The sequence below is a fragment of the Pseudonaja textilis genome, chromosome 9 (assembly GCF_049901715.1).
Source record: "Pseudonaja textilis isolate UNSWEBS1 chromosome 9, rPseTex1.2, whole genome shotgun sequence".
NCBI lineage: Eukaryota > Metazoa > Chordata > Lepidosauria > Squamata > Elapidae > Pseudonaja > Pseudonaja textilis.
This window is the reverse complement of record NC_141998.1, coordinates 307,547-327,377: the sequence shown is the minus strand read 5'-3', so window position 1 is coordinate 327,377 and position 19,831 is coordinate 307,547. Positions and strand designations below refer to the sequence as shown.

The following is a 19,831-nucleotide window of genomic DNA, read 5'->3' as shown; positions in this document are numbered from 1 at the left end:
AAAGCCAGGGCGCCTCCTGCGGTCGGTTCCCGGCCTTGGCTACAGCAAGAGCGACCCTGGTGCGATGCAGTTGCAGGACTTCAACTCCCAGAATCCCCAAGGCACACACCTTAAAAAGCAGGATGGCTGGCAATTCTGGCAGTTTTAATCCACATAAGCGAAGCCTTGCCAATGCTTGTCCTCTGATCCCAAGGAGGCCCGTCTCTCCCGCAGGAAACCACCACCCTGCTGGGTAGGAAGACGGGCCCGCTGGGGTTGCAGCGGAGGAGCAGGTGCCCCAAAGGAGGCCGCCTGGATGAACCTGGGCCTGGCGGGGCTCCCCCCACGCTTAAAAGGAGGGAACCGATCCCAGGTTGAGGCCACCCCTGCTGAACGCAAAGCCCCAGAACAATAGGTATGGAGAAAGTACCTCGTATTTACATCAACGTATCATTCATATATTTATTATAAATAAATATACAATTCCACGGGTGCTAAAATAATTATATAACTGGAAGTTCCAGCTTTATCTGTTCCCAGGTTTTCTCAAGGTGGTTCCACCTGCAGACTCAGCCCATTTTAAAATGGGACTCTCACCTGTCCGCTTTATTTTTAGGACACCACAGAAGGTAAGAACTGAAGCAGCAGCTCCTGGGATGAGAAGCGAAACGTCTTCAAAGAAAAAAACAGAACGTCCAGTTGCCTCTTGAAAAAAAACACCTCTGGGACAACCAGGAGACCTGGATGAATCTCCCTAGACAGAAGGTAAGAACAAAACTAGAAGGTTTTACTAAACAAAAGCACCCGTACAAATTACCATTTAGCAATATTTCACATCCCAGTAGCCAAAACAGCACCCAGAACGTCTTGTAGAGGCAACTGTCTGTTTGCAACCCTTACATCTGTTGGCTTCTAGGTTTGAGCGTGGGTGGAATAAATCCTAGTATTACCATTCTAGGTCAAAGGAAGCTAAGCGTTCGATTTTAATCTGGATTATACCTCTGCTGAATTAATTATTGAAGCAAACTTACTGTTCAATAACACACACACACACAAAAAGGAACCCCATTTCTACACAGAATTAAATCCTGTTCCATAAACATGACTCCCTCTTGAGTAGGCTTGCAACTGCAGCAGCATCAAGGATAAGTTTTGATTATGCCTTTGAGGAAACAAATCCACATTCTTCTGTCAACAATGCACACAGATACCTAAAAAGTAGATTCCTCACCCTGGCACAAGCAGTGGGAAGCTCTGCATAGCTTCGGTCTGGATTGAAACACAGTGGAAGAGTCAGCAGCCTGAGCACTGCCAGTCAGCTGGCGTGAGCTAGTCTGTCCCCCACGGGGCACCAAGGATAGACTTGCAAGTGCTGAGCAGGAAGAGCTGGCGGCCATTTAGGCCCTCAGGACTGCACTGTGTGTCTAGCAGGGGTAGATTTCCCTGACATCGTAGGCCGCATGCTAAGTAAGTAAATAGTGGCTTGCAAATCACGCCCTGCCCCCAGCCCATTCCCATTCCTGTTAGTGCAACAGCGGTGCTGCTGGGTTTTCATAATCATTCTTAAATTCTGCACTGAACACAGAGGCGATGTAATTATGCAAATCAAATATCCCAAACAATGCCAGTGAATTCTGGAAGAAATTAAGGGCCTGATACAAAGGAGGGAAGCTCTTCCATCACTCGCTGGCTTGAGTGCCCCCTGCTGGACAGAGACGAAGAACACAGGATCTGAAGGAAGGTGGCTGAGGAGGAGGAAGCAGCAAAGGATCCTGCTAAGAACCAATTGTCTTCCAGGTACCGTTTAAAAAAAAAATCAAGAATGGAAAAATTAAGTTCTGTAAACATTAACATATTTTAGGAACCAAATTATTATCAATTTTTGATTCCGTCTTTTAGAAAAGTTGGTCTAGTTCAACTTTACTCAAGGAGACAAGGTGTTTCTTTTTTTAATTTAACTGACAATATTTAAAAGAGGAAACCTACAAATGTGGAATAGCAACATCAGAAAAACCACTCTGTGCAAAAGATACATTTGAAACAGGGAGAAAATTACCATCTCAGCCTAAGAAATGTAACTTCAAGGAATTATTCACAAAAACGACCCTAACCATTTTTGGATGAGAAGACAGAACCTTCTCAGCCAGACAGACGAGACTTCAATGGAGTTTTTTATCGGTAGCAACTGCAGACGCATCAGGCAATAAAGTCCAGGGGCCTGTTGAATCCACCTTTTCTGTTCATGTACTGCCTGCAACAAGAGAAATAAATAGGACCAAAGTTTTCCACAATATCCCACATTTCTAAAATTTCAATAGCATTTTTAAATGTCAATTTCAATATACCCAGATATAAACAAAATAGGTGTATGAAGCCTGATATACTTACTTATTGCAGTTAAAAAAAACCCAAACCACAAAAAGCTGTCTGTCTGTTTGTCTCTCACACACACATACACATACTGATTTAAGTAATACCTGAAATGGCACCACAGTGCACGGGGCAGATATACCAGTAGATTTGGGGAAATATAAAAATAGATCTTAGAGACAACTCCACTTCCAAGTAACCATGTAAAGACTCCAAGCTGGCTAGTGGCCACCTGAAACTATTCACCCACCGGATGGAAAACCAAGAACAGGGAAGCCTGAATGGTAGAAATTCTCCCGGGTCTCTTGCATGCTCTCAGTCCTCACAACGCAGAAGTATCTGCCGGATGATAAGATGCTTTCATCAAATGACAAAAACAGTGTTGTGCTACTGCAACACAAAGGTTGTCCCTTGTGTATGTGTGCACGCAGGGCCTGATAAAAAATGTAAGAAGTCTCCTCAAAGCTGTGCTTGTTTTTTAGATACATTTCATATAGAAGTAAAGCTTCAAGCACACCGTCATGGCTCTTGGCCATGCCCTGCGGATGCCCAGGTGTGATGTTACGATGCACTTGCGAAAGAGGCATAGCTCACCCCCCAGTGCGGCTGTCTTTCTGCTTGTGGATGCTTCTGCCAGAAAGGCAGCCCACACATCTAAGGTACCAAATAAAAGGGAGCCACGGATTGAGGCAGGTCGACAAAAGGAGAAGGCTAAAGGACCTTGGGGGATCTTCTGTCTTTAAGTGCCAAAAGATCTGGATTATCCTGAGACTTTGACCAAGTAGGTCACCGAATGCCTAGGCATAGGAAGACATATAAATGACCCCATACAAAAGGTACCAAAGGCTTTGAACTACCATGCCAGCAATGGACTGGGTTTGCAATAGGATTTGCAGCTCACACGGCGTCTGCTGGAACCCTCGGTATAGCATGGAACAGCATCCTGCCCTCAGTGTAGCTGCAGGGCCCCACGTCAGACTGTAGACCACAATGTGACTGGGCTGTAAGCTGGGGGCATAGATCAGACCAGTATCTGATTTTCTTTATCTGACCGATGCTGCGCTTCAATGGTTAGATGGTCCAGGCACTGTTATTTTGAGCATAGGCTTTTTAATAGTTATATTTTAAGGCCCTTTATTAATCTAGGTGAAATGCTAGCCCATGTAAGCCATATAGGCTAAATAGATACTTTGACTTGGGGAAATGAGTTTTCCTCGGTTTTATTTTAGACAAAGGTATTTGGACCAGCTTTACAAATTAATTTTCATCATGGAATAATTTTACCTGAATCTAAGGAAAGACACCTTAAATCAATTACTCTTAGCAGATACATTTATTGGACTGAATTCAGGAACTGGAGGCCGCACCCTGTTCCTTCCCACAAGAACAGTCCTGTAAGGTAGGTTTGGATGGGAGGGAGGGAGGGGCCGTCTCCAGGCCCTCCAGGAAGCCTCTATAATTGAGCAAAGACAAGAATCTGGGTCTCCCAACACCTTCACTGTTATCCCTGGCTGTTCTAGAGCTAAGTAAGTACATAGGGGATTCTCTTTCACAAAGCCAGAAATCCTTCGTTTCCAGAAAGAGTTAAGAAGGAACCCAACGCCACTTTGCAAAGGTTGTGTTGACCAAAGGATACTGAGCAAAGAGGGTCCAGCACCTCCTCTGCTCAAGGACCAATCTGGGCAAGGGAATAAATGCCAACCTGTATTTCCGTTTCTGCGACACGTTTACAGCATACGCGTTTACAGATCCGTCTACTTTCTTGCCCTGCAAGACAAAGGAAAAAAGCGATCCCTTTCAAACCACTGAAAGGAGGGCAATCGTCCTCTCACCAATTTCCTCCTGCACTGCTAGCCCAACATGTTTCATTCTGCATTACTCCCAGACTCAGCAGAAAGTTTACCACCTACTCGGAAACCAGAGACTGATTCATCTCGGAGGAAAGGCACAATAATAATGCAATGAAATCACTATGTTTCAAGAAATATAGTCCCCTTTTCTGTTTCTTTAAGAACTTCAAGTGTTTGGAAGTCTGCCAACTGCCACAAAGCCACATTTAATTATTTCCAAAAGAAGAAAGTCCGACGGCTTTTCTGATCTCTTTTCTCAGGGCGCTGCTACCAAGGAACCTGGGGAATGAAATCCCCCTCTGTTAAAGAGATCCTAGAAGGACCCAAAGGAGAAAGACTAGCTATGGATCTGACAGATGAAAGAAAGAAAGGAAGGATGGCTCACAAATGGAAAAATAATTGGAAGCAGTGGCATCCATATGGGGGGGGGGTGTAAAAAAAAGACCAGGTGACAGGGGCAAGGCATCGTGGGGGCGAGCTCCACCCCTGTTGTGGTAGGTGATGTCCCACGCTCACCTCCCGCCACCACACTGTTGCATCCCCAGACTTGTGATATCTGAACAGAATAACAGTTGGAAGGGGCCTTGGAGGTCTTCTAATCCAAGCAGGAAAACCTCGAGTGCCAGAACATCCACACCTCCTAGTTAATTGTTCTCTCCTTAGTTCTCGGTTGCTTCTCTCCTTGACTAGCTCCCATCCGCTGCTCCTTGTCCTGCCCTCAGGTGCCCTCTCTCACAGCAGGGTTTCTCAAAAGTTGACCTCAGCACTCACCAATTTTGTGACTTTTCTGTACAATGCAGACATCCTTCCACATCCTGCTTGCTGCTTGCCACTTTAACAGCAGATGTAGCTTACATACGCATTTTAAAGTTTAAGGGAAAAAAATCTGCTTGCCTTTGTGGTATCGAATGAGCCAAATCCCATCATTTTCATCATTTCGATTTCTTCTTCTGTTTTGCCTTCCAGGTCTTCTTCTGTATAAGAAAACAACGTATGACACGGAGATAAAATATCTAATTCCCAACCTGACCATTATCTAATATCAAGTATAACAAATGATCCTGGAACATCAACGCAACAGCAAACTCCTTGACTCAAAACTCAGGGCAACCAAAGCTTTTCCTGTATTGTAGCTGAGCCTGAAATGATCTAAGCTGCAAGTCGACTTATAGCTGGATGGCCACCAGCCTCACCGTGGCCTCATCCATGAAAGGGATCTATGAGCACTTGGGCCTAAACCTCACGGTCGGTGGAGAGTCTTATTTTTAAAAAGTCACACCATCATCTTATGCAACGATGGGGAAGGAGGCCGCCTTTAAAAGGTGCTGCCCGTTTCCTGGGTCTATCCAGTTAGATTTTCTATTTAACTTTTGATACTACTGTGGGAAAGGTCTAGAAAAACACTTGTGGGGCTGATCCCCACAAACATATTTTCCTTTTCTTCAAGAAACTGATCCCCAGGTAGAGACCCCATAAACTAAGAAGTTATTGCATCAAGTCCAATGTGTGTTATTGCCTTTTTGTTTTTCATTTTATTAATTTTTATTTTTCTATTTCAATTTTTAACCCCATGCATGCAGTCCTGCAATTTTGAACAGAATATTGTCAGAAGTGCTCAAAAAATAGACCAAACCACAACAATTGTAGTCAGGGAGGACTGCGCATTGGAAACAGGCGCTGATCTATTAGAATCGATCAAGAATGATGTGGAAAGCATTTACAATTTAAATACAGGACATTAAGAGAACTGGCATCAACATTTCACCTTTGAATGTGTGGCAGTGTGTTCACAGAAGTGACAGCAGAGCTTATCTTGACCTTGTCTTATGGTAAGAGTCAGCTCTCAGTAAAGGGATGGGGAGGTTTTGTGCTCTCCAAGACCAGGAAATGACCAAACAGCCCAGTGCTGATTGTTCAAAGGCTTCCCTGTCCTTTTAGAAGTCCAGTGCACAAAGGAGTGGAAACCAGAACCCCACAGCAAGGTGCACCACCTGCGTTGCTACCTGTGATTTGACGCTCTTTGTCTTTGCTGTCCTTCTTCTCATCCTCTCGCCTTTCTTTTTGCCGGGAAGGAGAAGCAGAACTTGATCTATGCCGCCGAGGAGATCTGGAATGTCAAACCAGCGCAGGTTTCACTTTAACAGCAAAGAAAATTATGTATTTGTATTATGAGACAAAATGAAGAGCACTTTGATTATTTTCAAATAACTAGAACAGGGCCATTAAAGCAGAAGGAAAGGATGCATGCTAGAAGCATAACTGCATCCTCAGGCAATGATCCCTGTTTTGTTTTCCTTTAATGTGGGGAAGTGGCAGGAAAAAGAGCAGAGTTGGACCAGTCTGCCTATCAAAGGAATGGAGTCCTTCTTGGGGATGGTTATTTACAGTCATTCCAGTATGGGCAGCCTAGCCTAACAGCTAAAGCAAAATACATACAATTTGAAATATTAACACAGAGCTGTACATTTGTTGTATTTTTAAGCTTTATATGAAATTATATTTCTAATACAATGGAAACTATTAGACAATACAGTGCAGCAAGGGTAGTATATGTATAAAACGATATCAAAATATAACTAGCAAGAATATAGCATCCTTGTAGAGCTGTATGTTATTAATATTAAAATGATCATCTTGATGTAAATTATCCAATTTTGTTTTGGTTGTCAGACATAAATTATTTATTTGGATACAATTATAAATATTAGTTATGTTTGCAGGATTAACCAAAATCTTTATAATCAACAGTCCAATAAATTTGTAGCCATGACATTAATTAATAACTTCAATTTGATTACAATTTAATGAACAGATATTAGAAAATCAGTAATCATATATATTTTTCTTTTTGAAATAACTAATTGGTGAAAGAATCTGAATGAGATTGTACAATTCCTAAAGTCTCTTTAGATAAAAAGTGTTTATTTAGAAGACAGTTTTGATGTTTCCAAATTTATATTAGATGAAATAAATAATTCTGCTCTGTTATAATTTCCCACAACAATGGCAGTCGGCAGGGCTATTCTTATTTAGCCGACTACTCTTTATAGAACAAGTTAGCCCAAGGGCTAGTCACTTTCTCACCTGGATCTTCGTCTATGTGGCGAACGAGAACGACTTCTCCTTCTGTCTCTCTCTCGAGATCTTGATCGCTCCCGCCGCCTCCTCTCTCTTTCACGTGAGGTGGATCTGGAACGCCTCCGTTCTTTTTTACAGAGTAAAACAACAGAGGCAGTAAGTCCCCTGGATGAAAGGGGAATATTTCTCCCAAACTAATACATCACACCTGAAATACCGTTACAAGGTCAGCAAATTTGGTCCTCCAGACACTTTATAGACTGCTCCAATGTCAAATAATACTTTGAAGGATCCTTGGTGTTTTCTTGCTGACATTTAAATAATACTGTTTTCCCCCCTGAGGTCTATGCTTTTATTCAACAATTTCTCTTGGTTTACAATAAGCCAAACAGATTCAAAAGAAAAACACAAAAGGGATTTTGCCATCAATTGTTAGGTGTCGCTTCAACCACCCTTCTATATCCTGCAACGTTCCCTTAAAGATGAAGGATAATCGACGTGGCGGATACTGGAGAAAAGCTACGGCCCGAAACCCCGGATCAGCCTAAGAAGGAGAGCCGCTTTTAGCGGTATACCGGATCGACCAGCTTTCGCAGGAAAACTAGAAATGCCTCATCGTCAAGGCATTTCAATCCGGTTTTTTTTTTAAATTTAACCTTAAATCCAGGGGAAGGAAAGGAGAAGGGACGGGAAACGCCAGGGCTCCGCTGCGGCAGGTGAGAGCAGAAGGCCACGAATCCCCACCCCCCCCACTCCCCGCCTACGATCGGAAGCCCCCGGAGGCCCCGTCCCCGGAGGAGCCTTCCTCTGCGCTGCGGCAAAAGGCCGCCCGCCCGCCCCGACCTGGCGTCCGATCCCCATCTCGAGCGGGGGAAAGCCTCCCTCGGGGCTGCCTGCCTCAAGCAGGGCAAGGTGGGGGGGCGGGGGGCGGCCTCCCCGCAGCGGAGGGAAGAAGGCCGGGAAGCCAGAGACCCTGAGGGCACCCCGACCAAACAGGCCTCGCCACCCCGCTCACCCCTCCGCGGAGGCGACCGGGACCGGCTGCGGCCCATCGCGCGCGACTCCTGCCCGGCGACCGACCGAGGCGAAATACGCTTCCGGCGTTTGCTCCCGGAACTTCCGGTGAGATAACGGCCCGAGCCTCCCGCCTTGCACCTCCGGGCGGAAACGGCCCCCGCGCCAGACGTTCCGCCAGGGGAATCGGGCGGAACCGGCTGGGGAGACAGGCGCGCGTGGCTTTGGGCCGACCTGGGTGGGAATTATGGTTTTGGGTACCCAAAGGGTACCCTTTTTGGGTGGCTGATACTCCTCCCTAATCATTATTATTACATCCCGAGTTTTGAATGTATAGCTACAGTGACCACATCTCCTTTATTGTAAAGGCAGTCCTCTATTTCAGAAAATCTTTATTAGAATATGCATTTTTTGTAGTTTTTCTTCGGTTTGATATTGAATTTTCATTTGAAAATACGTTTATAACAGTTACACTTTTTATCCTTTTGAACCTCTTTCAGATTTGCCTCATTTTCAGGTTCTTAATTTTTCCCAATACAATATGGTCCCTGTATTATAAAGCAGTGAACCTGGCTAATATTCCTGCCGCCTCTTTCCCCCGACAACCTTGTGAGGTGGGTTCGGCTGAGAGACAAGCAGTCACCCCATGTCCTGCAGCAACTCTTGTTCAGGGTGGCCATCTGGCTGTTTTTCCGGCCAAATTCGAGAAATCTGGCCGTATTTCTATCTGCTTGGCCGTGAAAAAAATGATGTCTCCGGCCAAATTTATTTATTTGGCCGTACGAAAGTTGCTTGGCCATGAATTCGGCCAGATCTCTCCTTCCTTCGTGCATGCACGTCACCATGAGCAAAAGGAGGACAAGCGCGTCCTCTGGTGCTCTCCTTCCCTCGCGCATGCGCAAAAAATAATTTGGCCGAATTTTGACTTGAGTTTGGCCGCAGAGCCAAACTGCGATCTGGCAACCCTGCTCTTGTTTAAAGAGGCCTAGAACTCACCAGCTCCTGGTTTTAGGCCTCTTGTCCACTTTCCAGAACTGTTTCTCCCTTTCTGCCTGCTTCCATTAAAGGGTCAAAGGATGTCCAGGGAGAAGAACTCTAGCATCCACACATTAGTTTTCCCAGGATGGTCAGCTGCTTTTTCTGGATTTTCCTGGGTGAAACTTGACACCTAGGAACTCTTGGTCTTTGGGCTGAAGCTTGGCTTTTGTACTCCTTTTTATTGATCACCCTGGTCAATATACTAGAAGCATTTAATTTACTATCTAGCCCACCTGACATTCAACTGCTGAGAAAAAGTATAATCTGGAAAATGGAATTTCTACCTTTAATCTTTCAAAACAGACTTTCATGGGCCTGATAGTTTAGCTTTTGACTTAAGTGTCTTGTGCTGGTTCATATAAAAAACAGAAATTTCCAGAACAATTTGGTACTCTGGTAAAAGTTTATTGGTATATGCTTTTTTCTTTTTAGACCAATCAGATGAGACAAAAAGCTGTTTAAGAAGTCTCTTATTCAGACATTTAGCAATGTTTGGCCTAGACTTTTGGAGTCAGGGTTGGGGGTGGCCACACCACCGCCTTGGCAGAAGAATACAAATGCTTTACTACCATTAGATGGTCAAGCAGAAGAGTGTGGACAGCCACTTTTAAGGAAGAAACATGCAGCAGCAACAGCAGAATGGCGAAGCAGCACCGCTGGGAAGGCCTCAGTTGCTACCTCACTAAATTCTTTTGAAGATAGTACCTACTCCAGTGTTTGGAAACAGTACAATATAAAAAGGAAGATATGAAATTGCCAAGGAACACAAACCATCAAGAAATAAGTTGCCTGTCTAATTTTCTCAAGAAATGTACAGAAAGAAAAATACATGGATTTGTGGAATGATTGAATGAAAGAGGAATCTTGAGTTGCACAAGTGATTGCCTGATAACAAAATTCAAAGGTAGACTTTACAAAGTCAGTCAAAGGCCAAAGTGGGGTTGTCTTTATTTACAGAGGGAAACATTAAATAGCACTTTAAAGCAACGATTGTCAGACACAGACATTTAATTTTGCAGCTCACTTGAGACACATCGCATTATTATTACATTTCCTTCTGGCTGACTTGGACTTCTCTCTGATAATTGGGGGTAGGTGAGACATCGTGTTGCCCATTAACTCCCATGGCCACTTTTTCTCCTTCTCTGTGGAAGAGCACATCCAAGGACTTGAGACTACATGTCGTTCAGCCATCTCTTAACCAGTAGGCTATGCTTTAATAGTTGAGACATACTCCAAAGGAGCTAACCAACGTGATCCAAGAATGAACTGCCTGCTACACAGAGATAAACCTAACAGTAGTTCTGGTTTGACGTTTCTTAGATATCAATCATAATTTCAGCACAGTATCACTGCCTTTTCCTTGTTTTAGAAATGTTACTTTGTTGTTTTGTCTCAACATCTCTGTTGAGATAATTAGCTATGTATATTCTGCGGTCACATTGTTTTGCAGATATAAGAACTGGTTTAGGGCACAAGATCTTGCACTCTGGGATTATACATCACTTCTAAGACCATACAGAGACCATCCTGGTGTGCCTGTGTTTCCTGCTCATCTTTGCCCACTTCCAGATCAGCGGTGAAACCCTCAGATTGTCCCATCAGCATCAAGTTCTTTTGAGAGCCAGAACAGGTGAAGATGGAAGAGGCCAGGCTCTGAGCCACAAATGGGCAGGCTTAGTTTAAGGTCCAGTGTGAAAAAGAGCTTAAAAGCATTACTTTTTCATCTTGGATTCCTTACTCAGATGAGCTTTTCTTTCTCTCCAACTTAAATACCTCTCTTCCAAGTCTTATAAAGGGAAAGGAGAGGCGGTTGGTATTTAATTACACATTGACTTGCTTGTTATTTTCAAAGGGCTATAATCCATCAGGAATCTATTTAGTGTAGAATAGATAATGCTTGAGAAAGGGTATCTAATAGGATTTTTCAAGATTTCAGATATTATAAGGAACATTTCACTGTTTTAGCCAGATTTTTTTGCTTTGAGGAATTATGCAAAAAATGGAACTGACATCCAGCATAGTTGAGAGAAATGACCCTCTCAAAATGAGAGAGCAGTGGCTAAAAATAATGGAAAGATCCAAGGACTACAACAGGTAATCTTTACCGAGAGAAGAGTTTCCAGTTGGCTATAAATAAGACTTAATGTGATCTTCTCTAAGATTTTAATCTCCCCATCATCTTTCAGTCCCTCCTGTTTCTTAGAGCTCATGTGAGACTAAAGCTGCTATCGGACCAGACAGAAACCAAGGCTCCTTTCAGCTGGTCCTCCCCGCTCCTAGCATCGGGCCTGACTTAGCTGTTCCCTTGGCCCCAGGCAGCCCTGGCTCCCCGGATCCTCTTAGGCGAGTGGACCCAGAGGCTGCTGAGGGCATTTGGACAACGGCTCTCCCCTGCCCCTGCCCCCCATTTTGAAACTCGGAAAGGAGGAGGAGCTCCTTGGTTTAATGCCTTCCTACAAAACCTTCAGCCCTCGGCCTCCGACTCCACTGGCCTCTGAAAACACCCCCAGGGCCAAGCAATGGCCAGGAAGCTTTGTGGCAGGCAACTCTGAAGGGGGAAAAAAAAAGGATCTTACAAGTTTTGCATTTTTGCAGCACCTACTTTACCCCCACTTAATAATGTTATATCTGATGAAAAAGGCTCTTGTTCATGGGGTGACTTCAATGGCAACATGAAAAAATCGCGGCTGCCAAGAGGTACAACCTGAACTGATCCGAGAGACGGTGGAGCCCAGCTCAAAAAATCCCAAGAGTCTTGATCCCTCCAATTGCCCATGGGCAATCCATTTACTTACTTGATTATGTGCCTTTTTTTTTTTTTTTGTTTCCAGGGAACTGTTTTGCTTCAGCTGAAGGATGAGGCCAAAGACTGCGCCAGAGCCCCAGTTCCTTTTTCAAGAACCCCAGAGTCCCTAAGATTTAGGCTAGTCTGGTGTTCTCTCTCCACTATTTCACAAGGCTGTTCTTTGTCGGACTGCTTGGTAGTAAAAACAGGGGTTGTTGATAGCATTTGTTTAGCTGCTGTACTGACACACAAACTGTCACTCAATTGATTGCCTCAGTTGTTTCATCCTTGGGTATGCCACTGAAGCAACAAAATCAGGAAGGAAGGTGCATTTTGATTTAAATATCTACTTAAGCTGAGTTCTCAACTTATGCCCTTTTCTTTTACCGAAGTTTGACCCTTGGGATCCACAGCCGAGGGCTCCAAGTGCTTCATGGACCAAGCAGCCGCTTTTCAACCTGGTCAGCTGGCCAGAAGCAACAGCCCAGAAGGGGAACATACAGACCGGGGCAAACCAAATCCCCCTCAGCCCCCTCCTAGGTGGATTCTCTGTACATGCCCATCATTAAATTTCTTACCAGAATTAGCTGGTTTGCGGAAGCACCAAATACTGAGATATTTTTATATTTTGCTAAACATCTCCAGCTGTTTACTTTGCATATTCTGAATTATTTACTTCTCAATTTCCTATTGAGAACCAAAGAGAATTTGGTTCTTGTTACAAGAGAAATGAGCAGCTATTTGCAAAGTAGCAATTTACGTTTTGAAGTACAAAGAAAACTTGCCTTTACATCAAGTTCAAGCAGAGGAGGACCCGACTATTTTACCCCACCAAACAGTATGATGCCTTCTCATGGGTGTTCCCACAAGCACGTACACAAAAGGAGCAATGCAGCACCTGCGCCAAGACAAATTCCTTTTGTCCAATCAAGAATTCTATTCCTATCCTATCCCATTTGCTTTCCATGTGAACTCGCTCCCTTCTAGGATGCAGAGCCTGATCTCGACAGCTAAGTCACCCTGAATTTTATCGCAAGGTGGATCTCAGGACATCCTTCCCGTGCTTGCAATTTGTAAAATTTTAGGTAAGTCAACCCCAACATATGAGAAGGTATGAAAAATGTCACGCTGCATTGGGTTCAAGTGGGCTGCCCACTCACTTGCAGCATCGCTTGGCCAAATGCCCCACCTCCAGCTCAAAGGAACGGCTGGTTTCCCCCTTTGTCTGTCTTTGGCTACTCAGGAGGAATTGCTCTGCGTGGAGGTTCCCTTCTGTGCCGCTGCCTGGACTTGATCCTGTGGCAGAGTGGAAGCTGCAAAAGGAGCTCTACCGGTTGTATCCACCCACCTTTTCTTTGGGTCATTTTAAATCTTCAGCTTCACCACAAGCCCTAAAAGCCTCTCTAAAACCTGCTTCGTGTTGCTGGGGGCTGTTCGTCTCCCACACTCTCTGGAGAAATAGACGCTGCCGTGGGAAACATTTCAAGCTCCTTATGATAAGAACAGGAATGGCACAATTCGTTCCAGTGCAGCAAAGACTCCCCCCATGCTAAGTTCCACCTTAAGACGGGAAGCTGTAACATATTGTTTGTTTGTTTCAGCATCTTAGAATCTGCAGGCCGAAGGCCAGCCTCCTCCTCCTCGTCTTCGGCCTGTTATTTCAAGTCCTGCCATGAACCCGCTCTAGGAGATCCACCGTTTCTGGAACTGCAGTTCTCACGTGACAAGCTGTTCGGCAGCTTTGCTAGAAGTGCTTGCAAGCAAGGGAAGAGGGGGTTACTCTTAAAACCCTTATTTGTAAAGAATTGAAAAGCTGCTTCCCGCAGGCCAATTTAAATTAGAGCCATACAGCTTTCAGGGCACTGGAGAGGGGAAATCTTGCCTTCGGTTTCAGCCCTGGAGTTTTCTTTCTGCAGCCGGTCAGGGTGTGAGAAATTAGGGTCCGCAAAAATCTGACTTTTTCTCAAAGGGCTGTTGAAGAAGACAGTCTGCATATGGCCCCGAGTGTGCTCGCTCCTTCCTCTTGTTTTTAAGAGGAGGAAACAGAGCAAAGGGGAGGTTGCCCATCTCCTGCCACACAGGTTTGGGATCCCGCCTCTTTGCCCTTTTGAACCAGAAGGGGAAGGAGAATGGAGGGGGCTGGAGCCCCGCTGCCCAAGCAGGTGGGGAAGACCCAGGGAGGCTCGGGGCAGCAAGTAGCCTAAGGGATGGGCAAGAGTCAACAGGGAGAGGCTCAGCAACTGACCAGTCCCACCCACCTTGACCCCCACTCTGCGAAATCGCCACTGGGGCGGAAAGGTTGGCGAAGGGAATGAAGCTATGCCGAGACCTTGCGCCGTTTTCCAGGATGATCTTTCTGCCCCCCCCAAGACCAGAGGTACAGAGGGAAGTCAAACTCTGCCTTCCTCCTGCAGCTGAGCATTTGTGAGCCATGCTAGACACCAAGTCGCTTCTCTTGGGAGCCGCAAAAGGCCATTTCTGCATGGAATACATATTCTTTAAAGCAGAATGCGATCATAGCAAACTTTTATCACCACTTCAGTAAATAATTTACGCGTGACAATATTCCTTAACAGTGCACTGAGAAATTATTTCTACAAGCTTAATCCATTGCAATTTCAGTAGTACTCATTGCACAAGTTATTATTGGCAGTGTGTGTGCATGTGTGCAACTATGTGCGTGCGTGCGTTGCTCTTGAGATTCCCAATGGACACAATAGAACATATGCGACTGACATGGAATAATAGCTGGATGCGACGCAGGTGAGATGCACTCCAGATTTCTGACCCGCCTGAGACCACTGCAGGATGGGGTTCCGTATTTCCCTTTTGGGGGCAAGTCAGAAGAGACTCGGCAGTCAACCTGAGAGGGAACTTTTCGATCTCAAAAATGGGCCGGGCAGCAAGGAACTTGCAAAGAACTGCTGCCTAATCTGGCACCTTCCAATGGTTTTGTATCCCACCCGCCCTCTTTCCCCGTTGCAGATGACAGGTTGGGGCGCTCATCTATACAATTCAGAAGCTGCCCCAACTCAAGACACTTGGTGCAGACACCCAGCTGGACCGGTGTGTCCTCAGCACCCACGGAACCCCCTGGGTTCCCTTTCCACACCTCCTTCCCTCACCCAGACTCGCTTCTGTCCATGGTCTCAGGGGGGCTGCTTGGAGGTCTCTGGAGGATTGCACCCTTTCTGCAACCGCCCAGGATGCCCCCTGCCTCTGGATGCACTGCCCCACGGTACCCACCTGATTCTCAGAAGGCCTCTGGGGTCACCCTGTTGCAGGTCTAGGAGGCTGGGGGTGCTGGAAGGCCTCCTGGTCAGATCACCCCACAATAAATATCAGGTTTCTCTGGCAGCTGCCTTGCAAGACATCGTTCCGCTTCTGAAGTTCAGAGCAACTTTCACCAGGGAAGATGCGGCCATTTAACAGGTGTGAAGACACCCCCCCCCCGGCCCCTCCTGCATCAGGACGCCCACGGGCCTTCAAGTGGCCCCTGGACGGCACTCCACGGCTTTCTACCTGTGTGCAGGAGCAACAGACCAGGAGTGGCTGAGGAGTTGGTGAAACGTGCCCCCGAACTCAGGCGGGCCCGGACATTTCTCTCCAGGGGGGTTGCATCCGTGGATCCAGACTCCGGTGGAAGAGGGAAGAGGCCCCAGGGCTGCTCCGAAGGGAACGCCATGCCAAGCCGGGCTCCTCCTGGGGGCATTTTAAAAAGAGGGGCCATTCCCCGTTATCCTGGGGATGTGGCAGCGAGATCAGAGGGGGCAGCGGAAGGCGGGAGGAGGAAGGGGAGGAGAGGCGGCGTGCGTGGGGGAAGGGGAGGCCTCAGGATTCCGCCTTCTCTTTCTTCTTGCTCTTCTTCAGAAAGGAGGGGGCCCGGAATTTCTTCTTCTTCTTGGAGGGGGACTTGGACGGGGACCCTTCGGGGCTCACAGGCCCACCGGGGACCGACTCGGTTTTGTCCTTTGGGCCCTCGGGGGTCTCTGTGTTGGTGCTCAGCTGGCTGATCCCCTTGCTGAGGCGCTCCTCCGCGGTTTGTTCGTCCTCTTTCCCGTTGACCTCCGGCTCGGCCCTGTCGGCTGCAGCAGGACCAGCAGGCGCCTGGCTGCCGCCCGGCTTCTTCCTGCCTTGAAAAGAGACAGAGAGGAGTGCTGAGCGTTTACACCAAGAACCCGGCGCTGCAAGCCCCCAAGCCCCTCGGGTCCTTGGCTCGGGCAGGGGGCGTGTGGGAGAAGCCAGGCCCGCAGCAGGGACAACTACGTGGGGGAGTTGGCCCTGCATGAGCACACGTAAAAAGGCGCAGGGCTCCGATCCTGGGGCTGCCCTTCCGCACGCCCCCCCCCGGGCATTTCTGGTCAGGGGGGGTGAAGTACAAAAGCAGCCCCCGCAAGCCATTTCCCTGGGAGTGGGCTGCCCAAGGCCCTTCCCCCTCAGCGGCCGATGGGAAAACAGGCCAGCACAAGGCCAGGGGGGCTGTTTGGGGTGCCTGGGGGCCCAAGAGAGGCATCGACCAGGCTCCTGGGAAGCAGGACCAGAATCGGGCAGTCCGCAAGACCCCTGACTGTTCCAATGGGGCTGTGTGTGTGGCAGGAGGGAAGGGCCAAATCCCCCCCCACCCCCGGGGCTGAAATCCTGCTGGATGCTCACACCCCGTGAAGCCCCCGTTGCCTCCTGAGGCTGTGCAGGCTCCTGGCGGATGGAGCAGAGCCCCTTTCTTAGCCCCCTTCTCCTTATTCTTGCCGCTTAGGGAACCGTCCTGGGTGGATGCAGCCGGTTTCTGGCGTTTTCAGCATTTCTGCCTGCAGAATCTCCTCCTCCCTGGGCAGGGCGGGATTGGTTTTGAGGGCTTGTTGAGAGACACCCAAAACAGGGGTGTAGAAGACTGAGAATGAAGTAGCACCTAGATCACAAACTGGATGTGATTTAAATCAAATCTTCCATCATAAACATCTCACTCGGTCATGAAGCATCCCATGGGGGGAGAACGCCATTGTGCATTCTTGAGGCCTCAGCTGTGCATGGGTTCATGCTGCTGTAGATTCACTGGATCAGCATACCTGCCGAGCAGGTGACTATCCCAATGGGAGCTGAAAGACCGCTTTGCCTGGAGCCACCTGCTCAGGTGCCAGCAGATGCCAGGTCTTAACTGGGGCTTCTACACTTGGAGCCTCAGAACCACAGAATAGCAAACGGTTTCTGCCTAGGACTACAGGCATCTTCTGTGGATTATTGATGGTGCCCACTGCAAACATTCAGGAAGCTTGCACAATTAGGAGAGAATGTATCCCCCCCGCCCCCCCCCCGCTCCACATCAGGCAAAGGAAATGATCTTGAGAAGTCATCAAGTGGCTGTGAGGTTTGGTGATGCCCAGGACTGACCGACAGAAGGAGAACTGCTCTCCCAGTTGCCCTTGAACTGGGCAGCCCCTGAAGCGAATTCCTTCTCCCTCCAATAGACATGCATTTTTTAAAAGGAAAAGAAACATCTGGAAAAAACACCCATAATTACAGGCTTTGTCCACCAAGTAACAAGTTCTTACGGGAAGAGTTCCCAGAAGGGACTGTTGGATCAACTTCTTCCAGATGTTTGAGGACTTCTGTCAGCTTAACTAGAAGTTCTAGAAGTTGCCCACTCAGCCTCCCAGAGGATTTGTGCTGGGGAACGTGACGCGAGTTCGTTTGGAACCGACTCCTTCCTCTTGCAGCAGATCCCCAGAAGATCTAAGGCCGCCCCTCCCCCGCAACCTTCTGCAAGCTTCCTGCATGCCAGGCTAAGTCACTTCCTGCGGCCATCATGTCCGCCAACCTATGACTTCCCCCAGAGCCTTTGCTGCTCCAGCAACACGTGGCCTTGCTCAGCCCAAAGACGGCCGGAGGGTCCGGCGCATCCCCCTCCCTCCCCAGGGAGGCAGCTGGAAAGGGAGAAAGCAGCCTCTCTATACTTACTAAAGTGACAAGTACTCAGAAGCAGAAGCAACTCCTTGGATGAAAGCAACACATGGAAAGAGAAAGGAGACATTGTGGAGACAAACACGCCAAACACAATGCTGCGGCAGAATGAGACAATGGCAAAGAGAAAGGGAGAGGCAGAGACAAAGACACACACACACTAGCTCAACTCCTCCTCCCACCTGAAGGAGCCACACCTTTCTAGGGTCGCAGAGGCGGGAAATGCAGAGTTCCTGGCCAATGGCCTCCCCAATCTTTCCTTCTTCGGATGAACAACGACCACCAGAAAAAGTCTCCATCTTTTACTGCCAGTTCTAATTCAGCCCAAGGAAGGAATTCGTTTTCAACATTTCTTTTGAAGAACAAGATAACGTGGCAAACCTCTCAACCCCAACCCTAAGCCTTGTACTCCTTTGGGGACAGGGGCCTGGTTTGGCATTGGTGGAACGCTTCTCTAGCCAGCGACGGTTCCCCCCCTCCAAAAACAAAGTCCCTGGGGGAGGGAAGCTGTCCGGGGACCTCCTTCCACCGAAGCTCTGTGAACCCTGGGAAAGGGCGAAGGACTCCTCCTCCTCCTCCTCCTCCTCCTCCACGTAGCGATATGCGAGTTAGGAGTCTGAAGCACTTCAAAGCAGCGTTTCTCAAACCTGTCCCAGAATTCCCCGCGTGCCAAGTTTGAGAAACACTGTTTTCCAGACTGAACGCAGAGCCGGATGCACACGGCACCCTCAGCCCTGGTGGGGCAGCGCTTAGAATGCAGCATTGCAGGAAAACTCTGCCCGTAGCTGGAGTTCGATCCTCACAGAGCTTGAGGTTGGCTCAGCCTTCCATTCTTTCAAGGTCAGCAAAAGGAGGTTGTAAACTGCCCAGAGCGGGCTGGAAAGCTCCGTGAAGCTGTGTGTAAGTCTAAGTGCTGTTGCTACTGCTAAGCCACAGCGTGGCCACTAGTGGGAGTCAGCTGGGTCACCTATTGTGGTGCAGGGTCAGACCAGCTGCACATTTGATTTTTTTAAAATGTGGATCTTTTAATTTTCTAGAAATTAGTTAAAGCAGGTTTAGCTGCTTTCTCCAAAACCAAGCTTGATCTCTATTAGCGTTGCTACATCCAGAAATGCAACCTGGGACACCGGCCTAAACTCTGGACTCGGTGTGATGTTAAACTAACACAAACGAGACTTCCAATAGCTGGCAGCAATGCGTAAACCCTGCGGCTTGGCGGTAAAACAACCCGGTGAAAGGAAGATGGTGGGAAGCTATTTCCTGGAAAGAGCTAAGGACTATTATTCACTCATTGTTTTATAACGCAGACTGCCCTCATTCTTCTCAACGGCCTGGATATTTTGTGCAAGGAGGAAGAGGCGCATGCACGACTGCAGGGCAATGTGGATTTTGCTTCTTTCTCACACCAGGAAAACCCACCAAGCAGGCGAGGGCTAGAAAAGGGGCAGATGATTCCCTGACAACTTTTAAGCTTCCTTCCTTACGTTATTTGCATACCATCTCCTTCCATCTTAGGAAGCTAAAAATTTCACATATGTATTTAAATTTATAGAAATTCTTATAAAGGTTCCTTGGAGAACTGTCCAAGAAACGACGTCTGGGGAAGACCTAGCAGACTGAAGATGAGTCTGTGAAAAATGGAGCAGGTGACTGCAGTAGAGTGAGGTTCCCAGGAATGGACTGGCTCTTTGTAACTCCTGTCTGGACCTGGAGAGGACTTGAGGTGGTCCCAGAGTGCTCCAGACAGCGGCTCCTTGCA

The 19,831-nt window shown here is 47.4% G+C and overlaps 2 protein-coding genes across 3 annotated transcripts in view; both read right to left on the bottom strand.

Moving 5' to 3' along the window:
* Window positions 1-427: 427 nt before the first annotated feature.
* SNRNP27 (small nuclear ribonucleoprotein U4/U6.U5 subunit 27) lies at window positions 428-8,438 on the bottom strand. The gene is made up of 6 exons (XM_026715192.2): window positions 8,293-8,438; window positions 7,284-7,404; window positions 6,203-6,306; window positions 5,094-5,173; window positions 4,052-4,116; window positions 428-2,230 (listed from the first exon to the last, which is right to left on the bottom strand). Exons 1-6 carry the CDS (start codon window positions 8,327-8,329, stop codon window positions 2,176-2,178), a joined length of 462 nt encoding a protein of 153 aa, XP_026570977.1. The 5' UTR covers window positions 8,330-8,438; the 3' UTR covers window positions 428-2,175.
* Window positions 8,439-14,626: 6,188 nt separating this feature from the next.
* Window positions 14,627-19,831, bottom strand: part of ADD2 (adducin 2) — a 35,455-nt gene continuing 30,250 nt past the window's right edge. For both annotated transcript variants that reach the window (XM_026715131.2, XM_087938784.1), the window contains one exon: window positions 14,627-16,250. In XM_026715131.2, coding sequence (XP_026570916.1) covers window positions 15,949-16,250 — 302 coding nt within the window. In that variant the 3' untranslated portion in view covers window positions 14,627-15,948. The remainder of the gene's footprint in view (window positions 16,251-19,831) is intronic.

What these genes read in the sequence shown, in the direction of transcription:
- SNRNP27 (XM_026715192.2), bottom strand. Translation starts at nt 8,329, where the DNA reads ATGGGCCGCAGCCGGTCCCGGTCGCCTCCGCGGAGGG. An exon ending in CAAAGAGCGTCAAATCACAG is followed by an intron (nt 5,174 to 6,202) that starts GTAGCAACGCAG and finishes TTTCTTATACAG; the next exon opens with AAGAAGACCTGGAAGGCAAA. An exon ending in TCGCAGAAACGGAAATACAG is followed by an intron (nt 2,231 to 4,051) that starts GTTGGCATTTAT and finishes CTCTTGTTGCAG; the next exon opens with GCAGTACATGAACAGAAAAG.